This window comes from Myotis davidii, unplaced genomic scaffold (assembly GCF_000327345.1).
Source record: "Myotis davidii unplaced genomic scaffold, ASM32734v1 scaffold749, whole genome shotgun sequence".
Classification (NCBI taxonomy): Eukaryota; Metazoa; Chordata; class Mammalia; order Chiroptera; family Vespertilionidae; genus Myotis; species Myotis davidii.
The window spans coordinates 66,661-90,808 of NW_006300030.1; the positions used below are offsets into that span (position 1 = coordinate 66,661).

At 39.5% G+C, this 24,148-nt stretch overlaps 1 protein-coding gene across 1 annotated transcript in view; it reads left to right on the forward strand.

The window, feature by feature from the left end:
• Positions 1-309: 309 nt before the first annotated feature.
• Positions 310-24,148, forward strand: part of DHTKD1 (dehydrogenase E1 and transketolase domain containing 1) — a 40,100-nt gene continuing 16,261 nt past the window's right edge. Inside the window, exons 1-9 of the mRNA XM_015572049.1 lie at positions 310-489; positions 1,956-2,167; positions 2,963-3,157; positions 5,519-5,788; positions 8,837-9,008; positions 12,185-12,383; positions 13,964-14,276; positions 16,139-16,223; positions 16,698-16,837. Of these exons, the coding sequence (XP_015427535.1) occupies positions 1,967-2,167; positions 2,963-3,157; positions 5,519-5,788; positions 8,837-9,008; positions 12,185-12,383; positions 13,964-14,276; positions 16,139-16,223; positions 16,698-16,837 (1,575 nt within the window). The 5' untranslated portion in view covers positions 310-489; positions 1,956-1,966. The remainder of the gene's footprint in view (positions 490-1,955; positions 2,168-2,962; positions 3,158-5,518; positions 5,789-8,836; positions 9,009-12,184; positions 12,384-13,963; positions 14,277-16,138; positions 16,224-16,697; positions 16,838-24,148) is intronic.

Consider the following 24,148-nt stretch of genomic DNA (forward strand, 5'->3'; position numbering starts at 1 on the left):
ATAATCTCAGCATTATAAGAGGTTTTTTTTTCAATTTGAGGTATTTCATTTTAATATTATTCATGTACATAGTTATTTTTATAAATGTATAATCATAGTCTATTTACATTTTGTTTTTTTAATGACTTTTATTATCATGAGATACACTTAAGGAAATACGTGTGTTTTCCTGGATTCTGAGTCTTTAATCCTGAAAAACCACTGGCAGATGTGGTGGGTAGGAGCAATGCATTAAAAATGTCAAAGGCCACAAGGCTTCTTTGAAAAACTAATTTTTGTGGTTTGTGGGCATTTCCTAAACTGTTTGTATTGCTTTCTTCCCCCCTAAAATAGTTGATCATGGACTTGCCAGGTTGGTGACAGTATATTGTGAACATGGTCATAAAGCTGCCAAAATCAACCCCCTCTTTACTGGACAAGCCCTGCAGGAGAATGTGCCTGAAATCCAAGCTCTTGTGCAGACTCTGCAGGGACCCTTTAATACCACAGGTAAAGCCCATTGACAATAGACCTTCCATGTGACAGTTACCTGCTAACAGAGGTGGGGCTCCTTTCTCTGTTCTTGAAGAACCCATATGCTCACTGGAGTTGAGGCTTTCATGGAGTGTGAGGAGACAGTGAGGGGCACTTTCAGGCACCATCAGGGAGGAGCAGTCTTGAAGTTCTAGAATGGTCTTTCAATAGGGCCCCATTTCATCTGCATTCAACAACCTATAGACAAATGACCAACAGGTATATGAAAAAGTACTCAGGGAAGTGCAAATCAAAACCATAATGAGATGTCACCACACACCTGTTAGAATTGGCTATTGTCAACAAAACAAAAGATGCAAGTGTTGGTGAGTATGTGGAGGAAAGGAATTCTTGTGCACTGTTGGTGGGAATGTAATCTGGTGTAGCCACTGTAGAAAATAGCATGGAGGTTCCTCAGCAAATTAAAAATAAAACCATCATATGATCCAGCAATTCCACTTCTGGGTATTTATCTAAAGGAATTGAAATCAGGATCTTGAAGAGATATTTGCACTCCCATGTTCTTGCAACATTGGTCAATCAATATTGAAGATCTAAAGTTTATTGTAAGAAACGTAAGAAATATAAAGTAAATATTTGTTTGTTTGTTTTTGCACGTGACATTTGTGATACTTTTTATTTATTTATGTATTTTAAAATATATTTTTATTGCTTTCGCAGAGGAAGGGAGAGAGAGAGAGAAACATCAATGATGAGAGAGTGTCATTGATCAGCTGTCTTATGCAGGTGCAGGCCCCACACTGGGGATCGAGCTTATAACCCAGGCATGTGCCCTTGACCGGAATCGAACAAGGGACCCTTTAGTCCACAGGCCAGTGCTCTAACCACTGAGAAAAACCGGCCAGGACGATGTTGGTTTGTTAACTCATGCTGTAGGTTTAGGCAAATGGCTGATAACTGATTTGGTGCTGAGCTAATGACATTACAAACTTCCCTTTTCTTTGACTGAGTATCAGGGAGATTTCCTTTTACCTTTAAATGTTGCTTTGGAATCAATATTAATTCACATTAAGACCAACTGTTTAATGATAAATATTGCTTTAAAGATATTTATTAAGACTTGAACATCTTGGTAGGTAGATATTTGAGATAAAGGTAGGACATAAGCTATGTAGCTATGAAGCAGATGAAAAAGTGGGTTTGAAGTTTTAGTTTAAATGACCCTAGAATCAAAATTTGACATAAAACAGTATGTCTGTATGCTTTTGAAGAGAGATTTTTTTTCTCTTCTAGTTTTACTACCTTGTGGCTTTTGATCATATTTTTAGATTTGCTTCTAGAAAAATGTAGATAAGCACTGATAATGACCCAAGTTATTTGAAATGAAATGCTCTGAATTGAAAAAATTATTTTGGTATGTTCTATAATTAGTTATATGGTTGACTCTTCTTTAAGAGAATCTCTTTGATTCCATTTCATAGGATTATTGAACATGGGGAAGGACGAGGCCTCTCTTGAGGAAGTATTAGCCTATCTCAACCAAATCTACTGTGGGCAGATTTCCATTGAAACCTCCCAACTTCAGAGACAGGAGGAGAAAGACTGGTTTGCAAAGCGGTTTGAGGAGCTGAAAAAGGAGACATTTACTACAGAAGAGCGAAAACATCTGTCGAAACTAATGCTAGAATCTCAGGTATAAAAGCAGCAGCTAATGGAATAGGTCAGCTCATTTCCTACAAAGGTATATAAATACTGGAAAGAGGGAATTAGGCATTAAATCTCTGAACATACCCCTTCCTACTCCCTCCCCATTACCTCAACACAACAGGCAATATAACACACACCACTTTATTCTGAGTAGGAAAAAGTAAATCGCCAAACAGTGGAGCTATTGGTTCTCCTCAAAGCCAGAATACTTTTTATATGTGTGTTTATTCACTCTATAAACCTTACAAAATCCTTAAGATCTTCTCTTTTTATTACCTGAAGCAATAAAAAACGATGCATGGAAGACAAATCAATATGAATTAATGGAATTGAATGTTTGTCAGGGCTATTACCAGGACTCAGGCATATCAAGAGGACAAAAAATTTATTCCCAATAATTCAGACAGTTGGCCAGTTTGGATCCTTGATCAAATAGTACTGTAGAGCCTGATACTAAAACTCAGGTACTGGTTGAGGCAGCAGAAATCTGAGGCTCTGCCCCGACTCTGGCAGAACACACATTTAAGGGGGTTCCTCTTGGGGTTAGTTAGTCTACCTCTCAGGCTATTTTCTGATCATCCCTTACTGCGGTCGGGTGTCCTTGGCAAGGCGTTCCTGCTGGACTCTGGGTGACATGTTTTTCTCTGGGGTAGGTAGTGATGGGCACAGCTGCAGCCACTTGAGGTAGTGTGGGGTCCTAACAACACACATAAAAATGTCCTACTTTGATCTAAGTAGTCAGCTAATGTGTAACTAATATATCTGATGTGATGGCCCATAGGAATTTGACCACTTTTTGGCCACCAAGTTTGCCACAGTGAAGCGATATGGAGGCGAAGGAGCTGAAAGCATGATGGGCTTTTTCCATGAGTTGCTGAAAATGTCAGCCTACAGTGGGATCACTGATGTCATCATTGGGATGCCCCATAGGGGGAGACTTAATTTACTGACAGGCCTTCTGCAGTTCCCTCCAGAGGTAAGATACTTTCTATGACATACAATAAAACCAATGCTAATAATTCCTTTTAGAAAACTGACTAAGTATATGAATCATTGGTCCAGGATATAGCTTAGTTAATCGATGGAATCCAGTACTTCTGGATAGAATGGGTATTTAGGTTGATTTTCTGCATATCCTTATATGGGTTCTTCTTTCAGGGAATTTAAAGTTTAGTTTATTTCCTTAAGGATGATATGAATAGATAAATTCTGTCCTTTGAAGCATGCTTTTCTTACTTCATAAAAATTGTCAAAAGAACACAAAGATTTGCACAATTTTACACAATTTTACCTTCCAAGAAGTCAATGTTACCCTTCAGTTATTTACAGAGTTTATAGTTAATAGATTGTACTAAAACTAATGATACATTGCTATCTTAAGAGACCACCTAAGTGAGTGGTTTTATAGATAATTGGATCTTGGTATTTCTGTTCAGCCCAATTCAGCTGCTCTGCTCTATAAGTCTCTCAAAAGACTTGGGAATTAGGACTGAAGACCTGATGTCAGAGAACATCAGAGAGACTTGATATTTAATAAAGTTGTGGCCATTATTTGTGAATAAGCCTCATTACTGTCCTTTTCTAGGGGATTAAAAGTCACTACAAATGTTAAAGGGACTGTCAAAATTAGATGGAGTGAAGAGAGCCCATTGAAGATGTGTTGTCATTAAGAATATTAGAAAATCTATGTAGTATCATGTCTAGGGGCCAAGCATTACCACTATTACTCAGACCTCAGTGTTTCTGATGCTAAGAGATTGATAATCAGCTTTTAAAGGACAAATACCTTAGAAAAGGTAGCGTATGACAGGATAAAGTAATTGACAGATGGAGCATGTGCTTAGATACATGCAGAAATTCTTAAACCAAAAATTGCATTTCTAAAATATCTCAGATGAAGAAATTACTCAAAGACGCAAAAGTAATTATAAATGATCATACTTGTGACAAACACATCTGTATATACACTATGTATGGTTCTATTTGTAGATAGGTAACTAAGCTTTTGCAAACTAGAGAAGCTTCCAGGTCATTCACACAATTTGGCAAACTGAGAATAACATGCTGTTTTTGGTTAACATTTTGGTTTGAGACCCAGCTTTGTTATAGGACCTTTAACAATTTAATTTCTCTTACTTGTTCACTTTAAAAATGGGTAATAAGGTTTGTCTCATAGAAGACTGAAAATGAAGTGAGACAATATATGTAGAAAAGTTCTTTGAGTATTGGACTTCTATAGTTTTTTTTTATTGTTTAAAGTATTACATAGGTCTCCTTTTTCCCCAATTGACCCCCCCATCCACTCCCACCCACGAGGGCAAGTCCCCACTGCCCCAGTGTCTGTGTTCAATGGTTACGCTAATATACATGTATACAAGTCCTTTGGTTGGTCTCTACCCTCCTTCCCCCCTGCCTCTTGTCTCTAGATCTATTTTTGTTCATAAGTTTATGTTAATCATTATATCCCACAAATGAATGAGATCATGTGATATTTATCTTTCTCCGGCTGGCTTATTTTGCTTAGCATAATGCTCTCCAGTTACATCCATGCTGTTGCAAATGGTAAAAATTTCTTCTTTTTTAGCAGCATAGTACCCAAGCCATTATGCTCAATTTATATTTCACAAAGGAGGCAAGAGCATACAATGGAGTCATGACAGTCTCTTCAATAAATGGTTCTGGGAAATTTGGTCAGATACATGCAAAAAAATGAAACTAGATCACCAACTTACACCATACACAAAAACAAACTCAAAATGGCTAAAGGACTTCAATGTAAGATGGGAAACCATAAAAATCTTAGAAGACTCCATAGGCAGCAAAATATCAGACATATGTCATCGCAATATCTTTACCGATACAACTCCTAGGGCTATGGAAACTAAGGAAAAAGTAAACAAATAGAATTACTATAGTTTTTTAGATGTAACTTGAGCTAAAAATATAGTTGTCTCTTCTCTAAATGGGATTGGGATTAAGTTCTGTTATTTTCCTCTCGACTTTTAATGAAATTAATTGAAAAAGTTCTTTGAAAATATATTCTAACAAGTGTATTTAAGAAAATTATTGTATTTACTGCAAGGCAGAGGTAACTTACAGTCTATGTCATGTTAGACTCCTCATAAAGTGTTACTACTTCATTTGATTTTGAAGATATTCAAAAAGTTTTGTGCATTGGAGCAGTTAGAGGTTTTGTCCATATCTTTAAATAATGGATGGTAATAATTATAAAAGCATGTGCATAAAGTGTCTTTGTATTGCATAATTTAAACTAGCCACTTCTCAGTTATGATTTAAAAACACACACATTTTTTTCTTGTATGTGTATCTGCAATAGCTGATGTTTCGCAAAATGCGAGGCTTAAGTGAATTTCCGGAAGATGTACCAGCCACCGGAGATGTGCTGTCTCACCTGACCTCCTCAGTTGACCTGGACTTTGGTGCACACCATCCCCTGCATGTGACAATGCTGCCTAACCCCTCGCACCTGGAAGCTGTTAACCCTGTGGCTGTCGGGAAGACTCGGGGAAGGCAGCAGTCTAGACAGGATGGGGACTACTCTCCAGACACTTCGGCTCAGCCTGGGGACAAAGTCATTTGCTTGCAGGTACTTCTAACTTCCGGAAGTGTGATCAGGGTTTGGGAAGATGAGGGAGAAAGAATGTCCAAGTTGGTAGGTCTGAAAGGAGATGGCAGGCATTCAAGATGAAACAGATGAACTTTTAGAGAAAACAATATTCTGGGGTTGTTTTAAAAATCAATAACAGATATGAGGTCTAGTGTCAAGGCAACGGACTTCAGACTGGTTTTTACTGTGCTTTTCCTTTCTCCAGTTATGAATTAATTAAGGGGTTATTGACTGGCATACCGACTACTGCTGGGAGGATGGATATCATTACTTCTCTGAAAGTATGGCCTCCTAGGAAACCACGTGGTACCCATATATTTAACAAGGCTACACCAGTCTGGATTTATTTTTATTTTTAAAAATATTTTATTGATTTTTTACAGAGAGAAAGGGAGAGGGGTAAAGAGTGAGAAACATTGATGAGAGAGAAACATTGATCAGCTGCCTCCTGCACACCTCCTACTGGGGATGTGCCCACAACCAAGGTACATGCCCTTGGCCGGAATCGAACCTGGGACCCTTCAGTCCACAGGCCGACGCTCTATCCACGGAGCCAAACCAGTTAGGGCTGGACTTATTTATTTATTTTTTGCTTGTTTGTTTTAAAGTGACGGTTTTTGGTATGAAGGTAAAGAATACAAATTATTGCCCTCGCCGGTTTGGCTCAGTGGATAGAGCGTCAGCTGGAGAACTGAAGGGTCCTGGGTTCGATACCAGTCAAGGGCAAGGGCATGTTCCTCTGTTGCAGGCTCAATCCTGGCCCTGGTTGGCAGCATGTGGGAAGCAACAATGTGTCTCTCTCAGATCGATGTTTCTCTTCCTCTGTCTTTCCCCCTCCCTTCCACTTTCTAAAAATTAATCAATGGAAAAATATCCTTGGGTGGGGATTAACAACAATAACAAAAGGATACAAATTATTAGTGTGGCTCTTGCTTCCCCTGCACCTTCCCCAATTATTTCATAACCCAAATGGTATCTTTTAGAGATTTGGTTGTGAGTCCCTTTTAAAAAAAATTATTGATTTCAGAGAGAGGAAGGGAGAGGGAGAGAGAGATAGAAGCATCAATAATGAGAGAGAGTCATTGATTGTCTGCCTCCTGCATGCCTCCTACTGGGGATGGAGCCTGCAACCTGGTTCATAGGTCAGTGCTCAACCACTGAGCCATGCCAGTCCGGCTTGCATTTTTTTAAGGGATAAATTATCCTGGATGTCAGTAATCGAGTCTTCAAACCCAACAGAAATCTACAAACCTATATATAAGGCAGTAGAATATGTGGCTGTGTATACAGATAACTACAGTATCTTATTCATGTTAATTTTTCATGGGCCAGAAACTTGTGGAAAATACTTGGGGATAGGCAGACTGGATTTGATTATGATATGGCATTGTTAGCGTATGGGATCTGTGTCCAGAGCGAGTCTGCCTAGGGCCTGCCGTAGTGTGTGGGTTCTTGACTTCACTTAGGAAAGATTTCACAACACGAGTCCAGGTGATTTTGAGAGCATGTTTATTACAGTTGGGGACAGTGAGACAAAGGAAGGGCTTAAGGTAGAAGAAGCAACAGGAGAGAGCCTAGGCCGGGCTGCTGTTAGCTCACTGGGAAATAAAAGTCACAGTGACAGAAGTGAGCCAAGCTGGGGCTGCTGTCAGTTCACTGGAAAATCAGAGAGGATGGAGGCCTTGGACACAGGTTCAGGGGGACAGCCCAGGAGGAGCTGCCGATGCCCACTGCTTCCCTGGTTGTAAGTCTCTTGGGGACCCTTAGAGTTTAGGAGAAAGAGAGCTGAGATACAAGGTGTGAGCATGATTTAGTGAGTGTGTGCTGTGGGTCCTTTGTCTTGAGGCTTTTTATCTTTCTTTGGCCAGAACCCTAGGGAGGTCTCAGGGGAGGGTCTTAACAGAAGATTCATTAGCTTTCCAGGGATGCCCTTCAATGTGTTGATTCATCAAATTGTGCATATAGAGGGGGCAGGGGTTATTTTCTGGTTAGTTTTATATTCAAAGAACATCATTGAAGAGGGACTGGGACCGAGGCTGGTCTGCCCTGGGACAGCCCGGAATGTGCAAACTTATTTGCTTCTAACTGTCCTTGATTAGGGAAGATAGAATCTTGTGATTCATTAGCTGCCTGTAAATTGCTGAAATTGTTTGTCCTTGTTTAATTATTTTGTCTCAGTTTTCCTTATTTCACTTGTCAAGGAATTTCCCTAGCTTCTTACTGTGCTGCCACAGTATTTCTAAATAAAAAACTCCAAATTGTTAGCTAGATATTCTATTTTTTCTTTTAAAAATTTTTATTTTTAATTACAGTTTACATTCAATATTATTTTGCATTAGTTTCAAGTATACAGCATATGGTTAAACAATCCTGTGCTTTACAAAGTGGAGGTTCTTGACTTCACTTAGGAAAAATTTTGTATCATGAATTAAGTCAAGAGAAAGGTAAAGGGAATATCTGTCTTTGTAATTTATAGAACAAATAAAACACATGCAAAATCAGTAAGTAAGGTGAAGGGATGAAGAAGTACAAATTGATAGTTACAAAATAGTCTCATGTAAAGTACAGCATAGGGAATATAGTCAATAACATGGATGGTACCAGGTGGGTACTGGAAATATTGAGAAGAACACTTTGTAAAGCACAGGATTGTTTAACCATATGCTGTATACTTCCTGGACCTACAATAGCCCTTCCTTCTATTGTGCTGCTGTATATTCTATCTAGACTGTTGATGAGTATACTAGAAGTGCTGGGATAGGGGATGATATGGGATGGAAAGAGCAGGCCAACTGGTAGTAGCTGCAAGAGGAAAATAACTGATCTAGCATCTTTGAAAGCTGCTTTAGATCAGCATAACTATTCTAGGAAATCCTACAACCAGCAGATTTTTAGGAGGGCAGGGGAGCAGTGAGAAGATGGTTGTTTTTATTCCTGTTATTATTTGAAAACAATTTATTCCAGTCTAAAAACATAAAATTTTCCATTGTTTATGTTCCTTTTCTTTTATTCTCCCCTGTAATTTAGGTTCACGGTGATGCTTCTTTCTGTGGTCAAGGGATTGTTCCTGAAACATTTACGCTCTCTAATCTCCCACATTTCAGAATTGGTGGAAGTGTCCACCTGATTGTCAATAACCAGCTGGGTTATACCACTCCGGCAGAAAGAGGAAGGTCTTCCTTATACTGTAGTGATATTGGTATGTAACACAGAATTGTTGGTGTTGCTGGGTCAGACAAGAAATTTCTAGAGGACCTTCTAATTCACTTGGAACAGTGAGCCTCACTGGTTATCCCATTTTAAGTTTTGGATCAGATACTTTCAGTGTTGTTAGCTAATATTTATTTTAAACTCGGAGCATAGTCTTTACATCCAAGGAAATAAGACTAGAGTGGAACTTAGATGGTGCAATCTCAAATTGCTTAAATATCCAGTTAAATGATCTGGAAACCAGAGATCGACACAATTAGTCAACATTAAAGTAATTGTCTTTATGATGTTCAAACTTGGGGTAATCAATCTTAGTAAAAAAGGATATGTTCAATTCAATAAGGGATTAATATCTAAAATATATAATGAACTAATACAACTTAATAATAAAAACAATTAGATTATAAAAGGGCCAGAGGAATTGAATAGACATTTGTCCAGAGAAGATATACTGATGGCCAACAGGCACATGAAAAGGTGCTCAACTTCACTAATCATCAGGGAAATGCAAATCAGAACCACAATGAGGTATCTATCACACATACCTCTCAATAAAAAAGACAAGAGACAACAGGTGCTGGTGAGGATGTGGTAAAAAGGGACTCTTATGCACGGTTGGTGGGAATGTAAATTAGTCCAACCACTATGGAAAACAATATGGAGATTCCTCAAAAAATTAAAAATAGATGTACCATAAGATTCAGAAAATCCACTTCTGGCTATGTATGCAAAGGAAATGAAAACGGGATTTCGACAAGATATCTGCACTCCATGTTTATGATAGCATTATTCACAATAGCCAAGATATGGAAGCAACCCAAATGTCCATCACTGGATGAATGCATAAAGAAATATGGTAGGCATACACATGGAATATTATTCAGTCATGAGAAAGGAATACATCCTGCCATCCATTTGTGCCAACATGGATGGACCTTTGAGCACAGTATGCTAAGCAAGATAGGTCAGACAGAAAAAGACAAGTATTGTATGATATCACTTATATGTGGAATCCTAAAAAAAAGTCATGGATGTGAAAAAGCAGAGTAAAATGGTGGTTGCCAGGGGATCGAGGTGAGGGGAAGGATAAAGGTACAAATGTGTGAATAGTAATGAATAGTAAATAAGCCATAGAGATCTAATGTGCAGTATATAATGAATATAGTCAATAATACTGCACTGTAGTGGTATAATGTGGTAAATATTGCTTCAATGCCAATCGTATCACAATATATAAAGTATCAAAGTAATATTTTGTATATCTTGAATTTACAAATTTTAATGTCATTTATTTTATTTATTTTTATTTTCTTTAAATCCTTATCCGAGGATATTTTTCCATTGATTTGTAGAGAGAGTGGAAGAGAGAGGGAAAGACAGAAACATCGTTGTGAGAGAAACACATCTATTGGTTGCCTCCTGCATGAGCCCGGACCAGGGCCTGGGCTGGGGAGAAGCCTGCAACCGGGATACGTGCCCTTGACTGGAATTGAACCTGGGATCCTGTGGTTCACTGGCCGATGCTCTATCCACTGAGCAAAAGTGGCTAGGGCTCAAATTTATTTTTTTTTTAAAAAAGTGTATGTTCAGCCACTAAATTTGGCCCAGTAGTCTGGCTAGACATCAGATGTGAAGAATGATGGTTGCCTTGTTTTAACCTATGAAAATTGGCAGTATTAAGAGAAATGTGGGATTTTAAATATCTATACAATTAAATGGTATTTATTGATTTTTAGAGAGAGGAAGAAACATCCATTTGTTGTCCCACTTATTTATGCATTCATTGGTTGTTTCTGGTATGTGTCCTGGCTGGGGATCGACCCTGAAACCTTGGTGTATCAGGATGACACTCTTAACCAACTGTGCTACCTGGCCAGGACAGAAATGCAGAGCTTTTATTACCTAGTCTCTATTTCACAGAGTTGTAAGAAACTGGTGGCCTGGTGCACGAAATTCATGCACATTAAAAGGGGATTAATTAGAGGAAATATTTTAATATTGCTATTTGCCCTTTCTCAATAATAGAAGTGTCAGAGATGAAAGAAAATTAGTAAAATGTATATGAAAATCTTCCTCCTGTCAGAGTCTGGGGTGCGCTGCGGGATCCAGAGTCATGTCCCTGCCCACCAGCGGCACCTCAAAATTGTGCGAGACCCAGCCCCAGCCGGCCCCACCTCCATTGGGTGAGATCCAGACCTGGCTGGCCCCACCCTTCTCAAGCCCCACTGGGTGGGGGGTGCAGTCTCAAGTCCCCTGGCGCACCCTCAGGTCCCCAGGCCTGGTGCTGGGGCATGGGGCGCAGCCTCAGGTCCCCTGGACTGGTGCTGGGGTGGGGGGTGCGGCCTGAGGTCCCCCGTCAAGCCCTGCTGGGCGGGGGGCGTGGCCTGAGGTCCCCTGGCCTGGCGACAGGGAAGGGTGCATGGTCTGAGGTCCCCTGTCAAGCCCCACCAGGCAGGGGGCACAGCCTCAGGTCCCTGCTGATTGCTCATTAAGGCTCATTGTGGTAACGGCCTCCACTGTGGGCACGGCCATCTTGTGTTACAGAATCCCTGCCTCCACTGTGAGCACAGCCATCTTGACCATTATGGTGTGATGGTCAATTTGCATATTCACTGTTTATTAGGTAAGATGTTAGCTGGTAGGATCTATTCTGTTTTAGACCCAGAGCCTGGCCCGGATGTGCTTTGGGACTATGTGAATTTTTTGTGATTAGTTAGAAATACTGAAAACTCCTTCTTGAACTTCTTTTTGGAGAATATCCATTTTTTCCCCTCTAGGATGCATCCTCTCATAATCCTTTTCTTAGAAGGAAAGATAATAGTAATAATGTCAATAACAAAATAACTGTTAGTTATTACACACCAGGCACTGTTAAGTACTCTAGATGCATTACCTCATTTAATGTTTACAATAATGCTAAGAGGTAGGAGCTATTATCCCAGTGTTATAGATAGGGAGACTGAGATTCATAACTTTACCAAGGTCACACAGTAAGTCACAGAATTGTGACTTGAACTCATTCTTGTCAGCTGGACTCCAAAGTCTGAGTTAACAGCCAATCCAAACTACCTTTGAAGATGTGGGCTGCCTCTCCACGCAGGCAACAGGACTTGGCGCTGGACTGATGTCGTCTGGCTCACTTCATCTTGGTCTTCTCTGCCTCAGGGAAGCTTGTGGGCTGTGCCATCATCCATGTCAATGGAGATAGCCCAGAGGAAGTGCTCCGTGCCACACGCCTGGCTTTTGAATACCAGCGCCAATTCCGGAAGGATGTGATTGTTGATTTGTTATGCTACAGGCAGTGGGGCCACAATGAGCTGGATGAGCCTTTCTTCACCAACCCAGTCATGTACAAAATCATCAGGTACAATTATACACCTTCATTTAATGTGCCCTCTCCCCCTTGGTGCCACATTATGATTTTGTTAGACATTCTCAATTAGAATGACAACTTTCCGGGTTTGTGTGAGACATGAAGCTTTCAGTGTTAAAACTGGGACTCCAAAGTCCTGGGCAGACTGGGATGGTCACTCTATGGGTGTCCGGAAAGCTCCCCATATTCTTCAAATTCTACATGTTTCGTCAATGAACAGGCAAAGTGGGCAACTCAACAACCTCACTTAGCAGATGGGAAGATGGAATAGGAGGACTTAGGCAGAGTCTTGCCTGAAGTTACTTAGTATGGCATTAACAGGATCAGAAACAGAACCTCCATGACCCACTCTGCAAACTATAGATGGGGACCTACTCTTTACCTTGGCACGATGTTGGATTTTAAAGAAAGTCCAGAACTGTGCTGTCCAATATAGCAGTCACTTAAGTGGCTACTGAATGCTTGAAATGTGGTGAGTCTTGATGGAGACATGCTGTGAGTATAATCTACACACCAGATTTCAAAGATTCAATATGAAAAAAAGATGTTAACTATCTCAATAATAATTTTGTATTAACTAGATATTAAGTGACAATATTTTGGATATATTGATTTAAATAAACATGATTAAAATTAATTCTACCTGTTTCTTTTTACCTTTTCTAATGTGACCACAAGGAAATTTTAAATTCCACATTGGCTTGTATTATACTAGTATTTCAGTGCTGAGTTGGAGGGTTAATGAGACAGGAAAATGTCACTTTTTAGATACTAGAACGTAAAAATAGATCCCTCTTCTCTACTTTATTTCCTCATGGACATAAATTAAAGCAGAGGAAACAACTGGTGGCATTTTATGAGCCTTTCTGGTCATAGGGAGCAGGCTGCTTTTGGAAGAACAAATCTGGGTTCTTTATTTAGATCTGAGCTTAGCAGCTGAATTACTTGATGTGCCCCAGTGCCCCATTTAAAATAATTTATCCTGCTAACCTCTCACTTTGGTCAGAATTAAATGTGATAATATATCTAAACAGACCTTACAGTTTAAAGGTTATGCAAATATAGAGTGGCATCATTATTATTGTTATAAAACCCAGGAGCTGAATAGATACAGGATTCTTAAAGACACCTGAAACAGATGTTGGCAATTTTGGGTTTAATACTTTTTAAAACAAAAGGGTGCTGAATGGGTAGATTATATAGGTCAGTCCTATAAATTATTGAATTTACCAATTGATTGAAAAACTAATTATTTCTACCCGAATGTAGATGAAAATTCATAAAGATAAATTTGTTTTCTCTTGCTTCCCTGGATGAAGTTGTTACTCACCATTGCCTTTTTGAAGAAAATAATTTATTGGAGTGAAAGTCACATAAAATTGAACATTTAAAATTCAATAGCACTTAGTACATTCAGAGTGTCATACAACCACCCCTCTATCTAGTTCCAAAGCATTTCCTATATGCCTTTTTACAACGATGACACATCACATATCTTTGACAATGACTGTATCTATTTCTCTTTGATTTTTAAACATCAGATTGATTTATTCCCCCTCTTTCTTGGACAGAGCTCGAAAGAGCATTCCAGACACTTATGCAGAGCACCTTATTGCCAACGGACTCATGACTCAGGAGGAGGTGTCAGAAATCAAAGCCGCCTACTATGCAAAGTTAAATGACCATTTAAATAACCTGACCCACTATAGCCCCCCTGCCACTCACCTGCAGGCCCACTGGCAGGGCCTGGCTCAGCCAGAAGCTCGCATTACCACCTGGAACACAGGTGTGCCCCTCGACCTCCTTCGGTTTGTTGGTGGCAAGTCTGTGGAGGTGCCGGAGGAACTCCAGATGCACAGTCACCTTCTGAAGATGTATGTTCAGGTGGGGAACCCTGAATTCTCTGATTATTATTTGTTTCTTGTGCAAATTGATATTTGGTCATTTGGTTGGCTAATTTGTTTGACAAATATTTATTATATGTTATTTTGTTCTAGGACAGTGATGGCAAACCTTTTGAGCTCGGCATGTCAGCATTTTGAAAAACCCTAACTTAACTCTGGTGCCGTGTCACATATAGAAAATTTTTGATATTTACAACCATAGTAAAACAAAGACATATTTTTGATATTTATTTTATATATTGAAATGCCATTTAACAGAGAAAAATTAACCAAAAAAATGAGTTCGCATGTCATCTCTGACACGCGTGTCATAGGTTTGCCATAACTGTTCTAGGAACAGATCTAGTGGTGTTTTGGTACTGATAGTCAATTAACTCAGATTTTGTCTACTTCTTTCCTTCCTTCCTTCTTTCCTTCCTTCTTTCCTTCACTTATACATGTTTAATACATTAAATATACATGTACTACATGCACATTATTAAATACTAGAGGCCCAGTGCATAAAAATTTGTGCACTTGGGGGAAGGGGGTACCTCAGCCCAGCCTGCGCCCTCTTGTAGTCCAGGACCCCTCAGGGGATGTCCACCTGCCAGCTTAGGCCCGGTCCCTGGGGGAGTCAGACATCCCTCCGGCAGCCTGGGAACCCTCGGGGGATGTCCGACTAATGGTTTAGGCCCACTCTTGTGGGCAGCGGGCCTAAGCTGTCAGTCAGACATCCTTAGTGCTGCCATGGAGCCTCTCCCACCTACCGCTGCTGCGCTCACCAGCCTTGAGGCTGGGTTCTGGCTGAGTGGCGCTCCCCCTGTGGGAGCGCATTGACCACCAGGGGGCAGCTCCTGTGTTGAGCATCTGCCCCCTGGTGGTCAGTGCACATCATAGTGACTGGTTGTTCCACCATTTGGTCAATTTGCATATTAGCCTTTTAGTATATAGGGTACAACAATACCAGAATGCCTGTTTGGATTGTTCTGACCAGAAAACTCTTTCATTGTTTAGGGTGCCTTAAATGTAATAAATAAAAATCAACACACACACTCCGGAGTCAACTGTTTAGAGCCTTAATCATGTTGAGGTTTTACATATTGTCTCACGTTAAATATGCATATGACTAACCCTTCTGGTTTGCCTAGCTCTCAGGGGTTTCCTGGAACACTGGACTTGCAGTGCTGAAAACAAGACAAGGAGTTAAAGGCCTTCATCTTTCTTAAACTTGGATGAAGAAACTTTGCCTTTTGAATTATTTTTAAAACACTAACTTCATTTTGTTTGTTTTTTAATACTCACCCAAGGATATTTTTTTCCCATTGATTTTTAGAGAGTGGAAGGGAGAGGGAGAGACAGAGAAACATCAATGTGAGAAAGACACATCGATTGGTTATGCGCCCCAACTGGGGCTGGGGCTCGAGCCTGCAACTGAAGTACGCTCTTGACCTGAATTGAACCCACAGTCCCTCAGTCCATGGGCCAGTTCACTAACCACTGAGCTAAAGTGGCTGGGACCATTTTGGGGTTTTAATTACAGGTATAGAGACTATTAAAACAAACTATGTATTCACCATCCAGGTGAAGAAATAGAATATTATAAATAAGTTCCCTGTGAAACCCTCCCTGCTGCCATCATTCACCCACAGGGTGAACAACTAACCTGAGCACCTGTGTATTTTGCCTGTTTTAAGATGACAGAAGATTGCCACCAGACTTTCATGTATTCTTCTGCGCTTTCTGTTTTGTTTAACATAATGTATTTGATACTTCCCATTGTTGCATTACATTTTTTTTTAACTCTGTGAAAAAGGATACTGGACTCAAAGTTTCTTTTTTTCCTCCCCTTCAATTTTACAGTCTAGACTAGAGAAGGTGATGGATGGAACCAAGTTAGACTGGGCCACGGCAGAAGCTCTTGCCTTAGGCTCATTGCTTGCTCAAGGTAAGAAGTTTCTGTTTAGCTGCACAGCTGGTAGGAGATGCTTTAATATAATGTTGGTTACATGTGATCTCTGCAGATTTTTAAGCGACAGCTACCTCCTATTATTTTTATTAACCAGAGAGATTCTAAAACACGTTATCTTTTCTTACCTGACAATATTATTTAATCTTAGTATGTCATGTTGACAACCTTCATCAGAGAATCGAGCAATCATACCTGGAAAAAAAGGGCTCGGACCTGGATATTTTCCTCTAAAAATTATAGGGTAAATGAGGACTCTCCATTCTTATACAATCTCACTTTGACTACAGACCTTTACTAGTACATATAGAACTGGTATATTTGAATAAGGATAATCTATTATGCTAAGGAAAACTCTCAGGATAAGTTGATATATAAGAATTCAGGGTCACCATGCCTTATTACTAGGTTATTCATGGGAATCTGGATTTCCCCCCCTCTTGCTTGCTTAAGGTTTTAATGTCCGTCTGAGTGGCCAAGATGTTGGCCGTGGAACGTTTAGTCAGAGACATGCAATGGTTGTTTGCCAGAAGACTGACGAAACCTACATCCCTCTGAACCATATGGACCCTCATCAGAAGGGGTTTCTAGAGGTAGGATGTTTCCTTACCTATTTTAAAATCCATATGCTGATGATTATAGTTACAGGATTCTTTTTTTAAATTTTTAAATAAGTGTTTAATTCTTTGGTCATGCGTCTTCTGTAATACATGCATATTTGGGCTTCACATTTTCTTGGTGTGCACATATAGCTTTTGTAATAAACTTAAAATTGTTTTCTAGTTTTTTTTTTGTTATTAATCCTTACCCGAGGATATTTTTCCATTGATATTTAGAGAGAGTAAAAGGGAGAGGGAGAGAAAGAGAGAAAATCGATGTGAGAGAGACACATCAATTGGTTGCCTCCCACATGTACTCTCACCAGGGCCCAGTATCAAGCCTGCAACTGAGGTACATGCCCTTGACTAGAATAGAACCCCGGTCCCTTTAGTCCTCGGGCAGATGCTCTATTCACTGAGCCAAACTGGCTAGGGCTAGTTACAGGATTCGTAAAGCAACTAGGGATTTAATGCTTTTTGAAGTAAAAGGATGCTGGATAGACGATATAGGTTTATAAATTTGGACTGGAAGTAACATATCAGCAAGTAGACTAGTTGTTTTACTCTGGCCACTTATCTGTAATAATGTGTCAAATGGATGTTCTTTTTGTCAATCAAAAATTGATCTTATTGCTGGATTCATTAAAGTAAACCTAAGATGTGAATAATTAGTAACATTTCTTTCTTATTACAAAAAAGCCATTTCATCAAGTTACCTTATTCACTAAGGTTTAGTAGGCTTGATGAGTTAATCTATTATCACATATTTCCATGTGTCAGTCAGTGAGCTATACTTGTTAGAGTAAAGGATAGGGGCTGGGTCTTCTCATTTTTGTCTCTCCAACAACTAGCATACGCCTGGTACATGAGGTTTATTAAAATAAATTATTCTTTAAGGTACAATTAGTGGCCTGTCCTCTTTTTTCCTATTCTAGCCATTTAAGAACATAACCTTGAGTTCATCAAATTCAATATTTATAAAAAAGTTTACTTGTCAAAGGAAAATTCCAGGAAGATGACTTAGAGGACACAGTGCTTAGCTTTCTTTAAGTTAGTCTAAAGCCACCCCTGTGTCAAGTCAGATTAGTGATCTAAATACTGAAATGTTTAATCTCCACCCCACCCACCAATGATTCTTTTGAGTTGTGATTTAATATAGTGTATCAATTAGCTTTAAATATTAGTATTTGAAAAGCCCTAATTAAATGCCTTGCCTCTTTTATGAGGGAGCCTTCAAAGATTTCATTTATTATATGCAGATTTATTATAAGATTTATTATAAGATCTCATGTACTTTATGTGCAAACCCGGGGAGAAACACCTGATTGATCTTGGTTTGTCTTTATTGTCTGTACACCATGAATTCTGCAAACTAACCAGCATTCTCTTATTAGAAATGGCTTTGATAAAACAGAAAATAAAGCAATGAATATATGCACTTTTCAAAAAATATATAATGGCTTCTATGAAGGGGTAGAGGCCACTGTAGCCTTGATAAAAGTAAGTAGGTTACCAGATTATGTCTTTTCCTTAACTCTGTTCTGTTTCTCAATCTTAATTTCTCTCTTTGCCTGCACTTACTTTTCACAGTCATGTTACATATTATGTGTACTTACAAGACATCTTAAATACTTTTTAGAATAACAGCATCAATAGATTCAAGAAAATAAGGTATACTAGTATGCAAAGTACAGTAGATGCATTGGAGAAGGAATAGCTTATTCTACTTGGGGAAATCGGGAAAAGTTTGGCAGGGAAGCCAGATTTCAGCTAGGATTTGAAGGACATTAGAAGTTGCTGTTCTAATACATGTAGGGAGAACGTTTGATGTGGAAACAGTAGCACATAAACAAACAAACAAACAAACAAAAAACAGAGAAGAGCCCGGCCGGTGTTGCTCAGTGGTTGAACTTTGAGATCATGGTTTGATTCCAGGTCAGGACACCTGGGTTGTGGGCTCCATCCCCAGTAGGGAGTGTGCGGGAGGCAGCCTAATCGATGACTTTTTCTCATCATGGATGTTTCTATCTCTATCTCCTTCTCTCCCTGAGATCAACCCTTGACCTTTTAGTTGCCAAACATTCATACACCTTAGATTCCAAATCTAGATCTCAAGACCAGATGCCTGCATTAGCTCCAGATATTACCCTATATAATAAAAGCCTAATATGCAAATTGTCCCCTCAACCAGGAGTTCAATGCGGGGGGCGGGGGAGGGAGGCCCCGGCTGGCAGCCGGCAGCTGCTAGGGACTCTACTACTTATATAATTGCCTGGTAGAAACCTCTCTGTCATTCAACTCCCTCATCCTTCTCTAAGTCAAATGTCCAAAACTGAATCCATCATCTTTCCTTTTCCTGCTAGGAAATCCACCAAATCTGCTCCCTTTTATTCACTCTCTGTTTAGGTGAATGCCAACATCATATACTAGTTGTCGATAAGTCACAAAGCCAGAAGATAACTGAGACTACATTTCCTACATCTACTACTAAGTCTTTTAGCTGAATAGTTCTCAAATCTGCCCCATCCTCTATCTGCACTGTTAGTGCCCTAATTCAGGTTCCCAGGATTTCCTGCCTAGATAATTGAGAAGCCGCCTTAGAAATTGTCCTTAGGCCCTAGCTGGTTTGGCTCAGGGGATAGAGCGTCGGCCTGTGGACTGAAGGGTCCTGGATTCGATTCCAGTCAAGGGCACATGCCAGGTTGTGGGCTTCATCCCCAGTAGGGGCATGCAGGAGGCAGCCAATCAATGATTCTCTCTCATCATTGATGTTTCTATCTCTCTCTCCCTCTCCCTTCCCCTCTGAAATCAATAAAAATGTATGTATGTATGTGTGTGTATATATATATATGAAATTGTCCTTTACATTCTTTTCCCCCCATAGGATTTAATGAATTAATACATGAATTAATTAATATCTTTATTGTTGAAAGTATTACATATGACCCTTTTTCCCCCATTGACTTCTAGCCTGCCCCCTGCCCCAGGCCTTCATCACCCTATTATCTGAGTCCATGGGTTATTCATTTATGCATACAAGTTCTTTGGTTGATCCCTTCTCTCCTGCCCATCCAACCCTCCTTCCCTCTGAGATTTGAAAATCTGACCCATGCTTCTATGTCTCTAGATCTATTTTGTTCATTAGATTCTACATATAAGTGAGATGATATCCTTGTCTTTCTCTGGCTGGCTTATTTCACTTAGAATAATACTCACTGGGGACTGAGCCTGAAAACTGGGTATGTGCCCTGACTGGGAATCAAACTGTAACCTATTGGTTTATAGGTTGATACTTAACCACTGAGCCATACCTACCGGGCCATATTTAATTTTTTGAGGAAACTCCATACTGGTTTCCATAATGGTTGCATCAGTCTGCATTACCACCAGTAGTGTACTAGGGTTCCCTTTTCTCCACATCCTTGCTAGCACTTGTCATTTGTTGATTTGTTAATGGTAGCCATTCTGACAGGTGTGAGGTGATACCTCATGGTCGTTTTAATTTGCATCTCTCTGATGATCAGTAACTTTGAGCATTTTTCATATGTGTCTTGGCCATCTGTATATCCCCTTTGGAGAAGTGTCTATTTAGGTCATTTGCCCATTTTATAATTGGATTGTTTGTCCTTCTTTTATTAAATTGTATAAGTTCCTTATATATTTTAGATATTAACCCTTTATGAGATGTATCATTGCCAAATATGTTCTCCCATAAAATGGGCTCCCTTTGCATTTTGTTGACAGTTTCTTTTGCTATGCAAAAGTTTTTATTTTGATATAGTCCCATTTGTTTATTTTCTCCCTACTTTCCTTTGCCCTAGGAGATGTATCCATAAACATATTGCTGCATGAGATGTCAGAGATTTTTGTGCCTATGGCTTCTTCTAGGATTTTTATGGTGTCACGACTTATATTTAAGTCTTTTATCCATTTTGAGTTCATTATTGTGTATGGTGTAAATTGGTGGTCTAGTTTTATTTTTTTGCATGTATCTGTCCAATTTTCCCAATACCATTTATTGAAGAGACGGTCTTGACTCCATTGTATGTTTTGTCAAATATTCATTGAGCATATGTCTTGGGTTGATTTCTGGGGTTTCTGTTCTATATGCCTGTTCTTTATGCTAGTATCAGGATACTTTGATTACAGTGGCTTTGTAGTATAACTTGACTAGTGTCCCAGTGCACGGATTTGTACACATTGAAAGGAAATTAATTAGAAGAAACATTTTAATATTGCTATCCGCCCTTTCTCTATAATAGAAGTGTCAACCAAATTCATGATCGACAATGACAGATTGAAACACACACATGCGATTGGTGCCAGCTAAGAGCTTTATATGTATCCTGCATACGCAAGTCAACTTAGCCTTTTATATATAGAAGCCTTTTATATATAGAGATAAACTTGCTTAATTAAGCCTGATTTCTGATTTAGCTAAACTTTTTCCAGCCCAGTGAAGCACCCCAACTTCTCTTTCAGGTAATTGTCAGCAACACAGCAGTAAATATCAACATGAAGTAGATTATTATTGTAGACCATGCAGGGAGAATAGAGGGTAAAATATTTAACTGTAGCAGTGTTTGACTATATTCTGCACAGTGAGAAAACCTGAAGTCATTTTCAAATTCCATTATTTCTTACTTCCTTTCAGTTAGGTCAAATTTCTAAACCTTCTAAATCTCCATTGTCTTGCTAATGAAAAGAAAATAGGATTCTACTGAGTCTCCTATCTACCTACTCCAGGACTTCTGTGAGGATCAAATGAGATGAGGCATGGGAAAACGCTTCACAAACATTTGGTTAAACTGTAAAATGTTTGCACCTGGCTATAAAGCAAGTTGGGTTCCTGGGCTGAAGAAACTCTAAGGAGGCTAGTCGCTAGGGAGAGGAAGCTGGGTGTTGCTACATGATGTCATTACCTGGCACCCACAGCACCGTTTCCGGGCTGGGCTGGGATGTGGACCACATTTTGTGCCATGGGGTCTTGGGAGCATTGGCTGCGATTTGATAGAGTGTCACTTCAGGGTGGTGGGGGGGCCTGTGTCCCACTTGGGGGAAGCCGAGTATTGGTTTGTCAGTGCCAGGTCTGTGGTGCCGTTTATTTTTAAATGGGCAGTGCACATCATGGCAGCTCCTGTGTCCCCCTGAAGGTCAGTGCACACCATAGGTACAGGTTGGAGCATCTGCCCCCTGGTGGTGATTACACATCATAGCTACCAGTTGGAGGGAAGAACGGACACTTAGACTTTTATATATATAGACACCTGGTATTGTGATTCCTCCAACTTTGTTTTTCTTTCTTAAGCTTGCTGCAGCTATTTGGGGTCCTATATACATTTTTGGAGTATTTGTTCTAGATCTGTGAAATATGCCATTGGTAATTTAATAGGGATTGTATTGAATCTATAGATTGCTTTGGGGAGTATGGACATATTAATGATGTTAATTTTATCAATCTTTGAACATGGTATATTCGTCCACTTGTTTATATCTTTCTTTAACTCTTTTTTCATCATCTTGTAGTTTTTTAAGTCCAAGTCTTTTACCTCCTTGGTTAAGTTTATTCCTAAGTATCTTAATTTTTTGTTGCAATGGTAAATGGGATTGATGTTTAGTTTCTCTTTCTCAGAATTCATTGTTGGTGTATAAAAATGCCATGGATTTCTGGGTGTTAATTTTGTATCCTATTACATTGCCAAATTCATTATTAAATCTAGTAGTTTTTGGTGGAGTCTTTAGGGTTTTCTATGTTCAATATCATGTCATCTGTAAATAATAAGAGTTTTACTTCCTCCTTTCCAATTTGGATGCCTTTTATGGTTTCTTTTTGTCTGATCGCTGTGGCTACAACTTCTAGTACTATGTTGAATAAGAGTGGTGAAAATGGACATCCCTGTCTTGTTCCTGTTCTTAGGGGAAATGGTTTTAATTTTTCCCCATTGAGTATGATGTTGGCTGTAGGTTTGTCATATATGGCTGTTATTATGTTGAGACTAGAGGCCCAGTGCACGAATTCTTGCACCAGTGGGGTCCCTCAGCCTGGCCTGAGGGATCAGGCTGAAACCAGCTCTTGGACATCCCCTGAGAGGTTGGAATTCGAGAGGACACAGGCCAAGCTGAGAGACCCCACTGGTGCAGTATTGGGGCCAGGGACGTGGGAGCTTGGCCAGCTAGGGAGGGATGGTGGGAGGGCTCTAGAGCATGTTCGGCCTGTCTCAGTCCCTATTGGCCAGACCCCAGCAGCAAGCTAACCTATGAGTCAGAGCATCTGCCCCATGGTGGTCGGTGCACATCATAGCAAGCGGTTGAACGGCCGTAGCATATCATTAGCATATTACACTTAGATTGGTTGAATGGACAACCCAACAACTGGACACTTAGCATATTAGGCTTTTATTATATAGGATATGCTCTCTCTATTCCCACATTGCTGAGAGATTTTATTAAAAATGGGTGTTGGATTTTGTCCAATGCTTTTTCCGCATCTATTGATATGATCATGTGATTTTTGTTTTTTGTTTATGTGACGTATCACATTCATTGATTTGCAAATATTGTACCAACCTTGCATCCATGGAATAAATCCCACTTTGTCATGGTGTATGATCTCTTTAATATATTGCTGGGTATGATTTGCTAATATTTTGTTGAGGATTTTAGCATCTATGTTCATCAGGGACATTGGTCTGTAATTCTCTTTATAGTGTATTTATCTAGTTTTGGAATTAGGATAATGCTGGTCTCATAAAAAGTGGTTGGAAGTGTTCCTTCCTTTTGGAGTTTTTGGAGCAGTTTGAGGAGGATAGGTGTTAGTTGCTCTTTGAAGGTTTGGCGAAACCCCCATGTGAAGCCATCTGGACCAGGGTTTTTATTTGCTGTTTTTTATTTTATTTTATTAATTTAATTTAATTTTATTTATTGTATTATTTTATTTCTGCTTCAATTTCCTCATTTGTTATTGGCCTATTCAAGTTTTCTGATTTTTACTGATTCACTTTTGAAAGATTGTATTTTTCTAGGAATTTGTCCATTTTATCCACACTGTCCAACTTATTGGCATATGTAGTTGCTCATAGTATTTTCTTTAAAAAAAAAACTTTATTGTTGAAAGGATTACATATGTTCCCCGTTTCCCCCCATTGACCCCATCTAGCCCACCTCCATCCCCCACCCAAGACCTTCACCACACTGTGTCCATGGGTTATGCATATATATGCATACAAGTTCTTTGGTTGATCTCTTCCCACCCATCTCCCCACATTCCCTCTGAGGTTAGACCATCTGTTCCATGCTTCTGTGTCT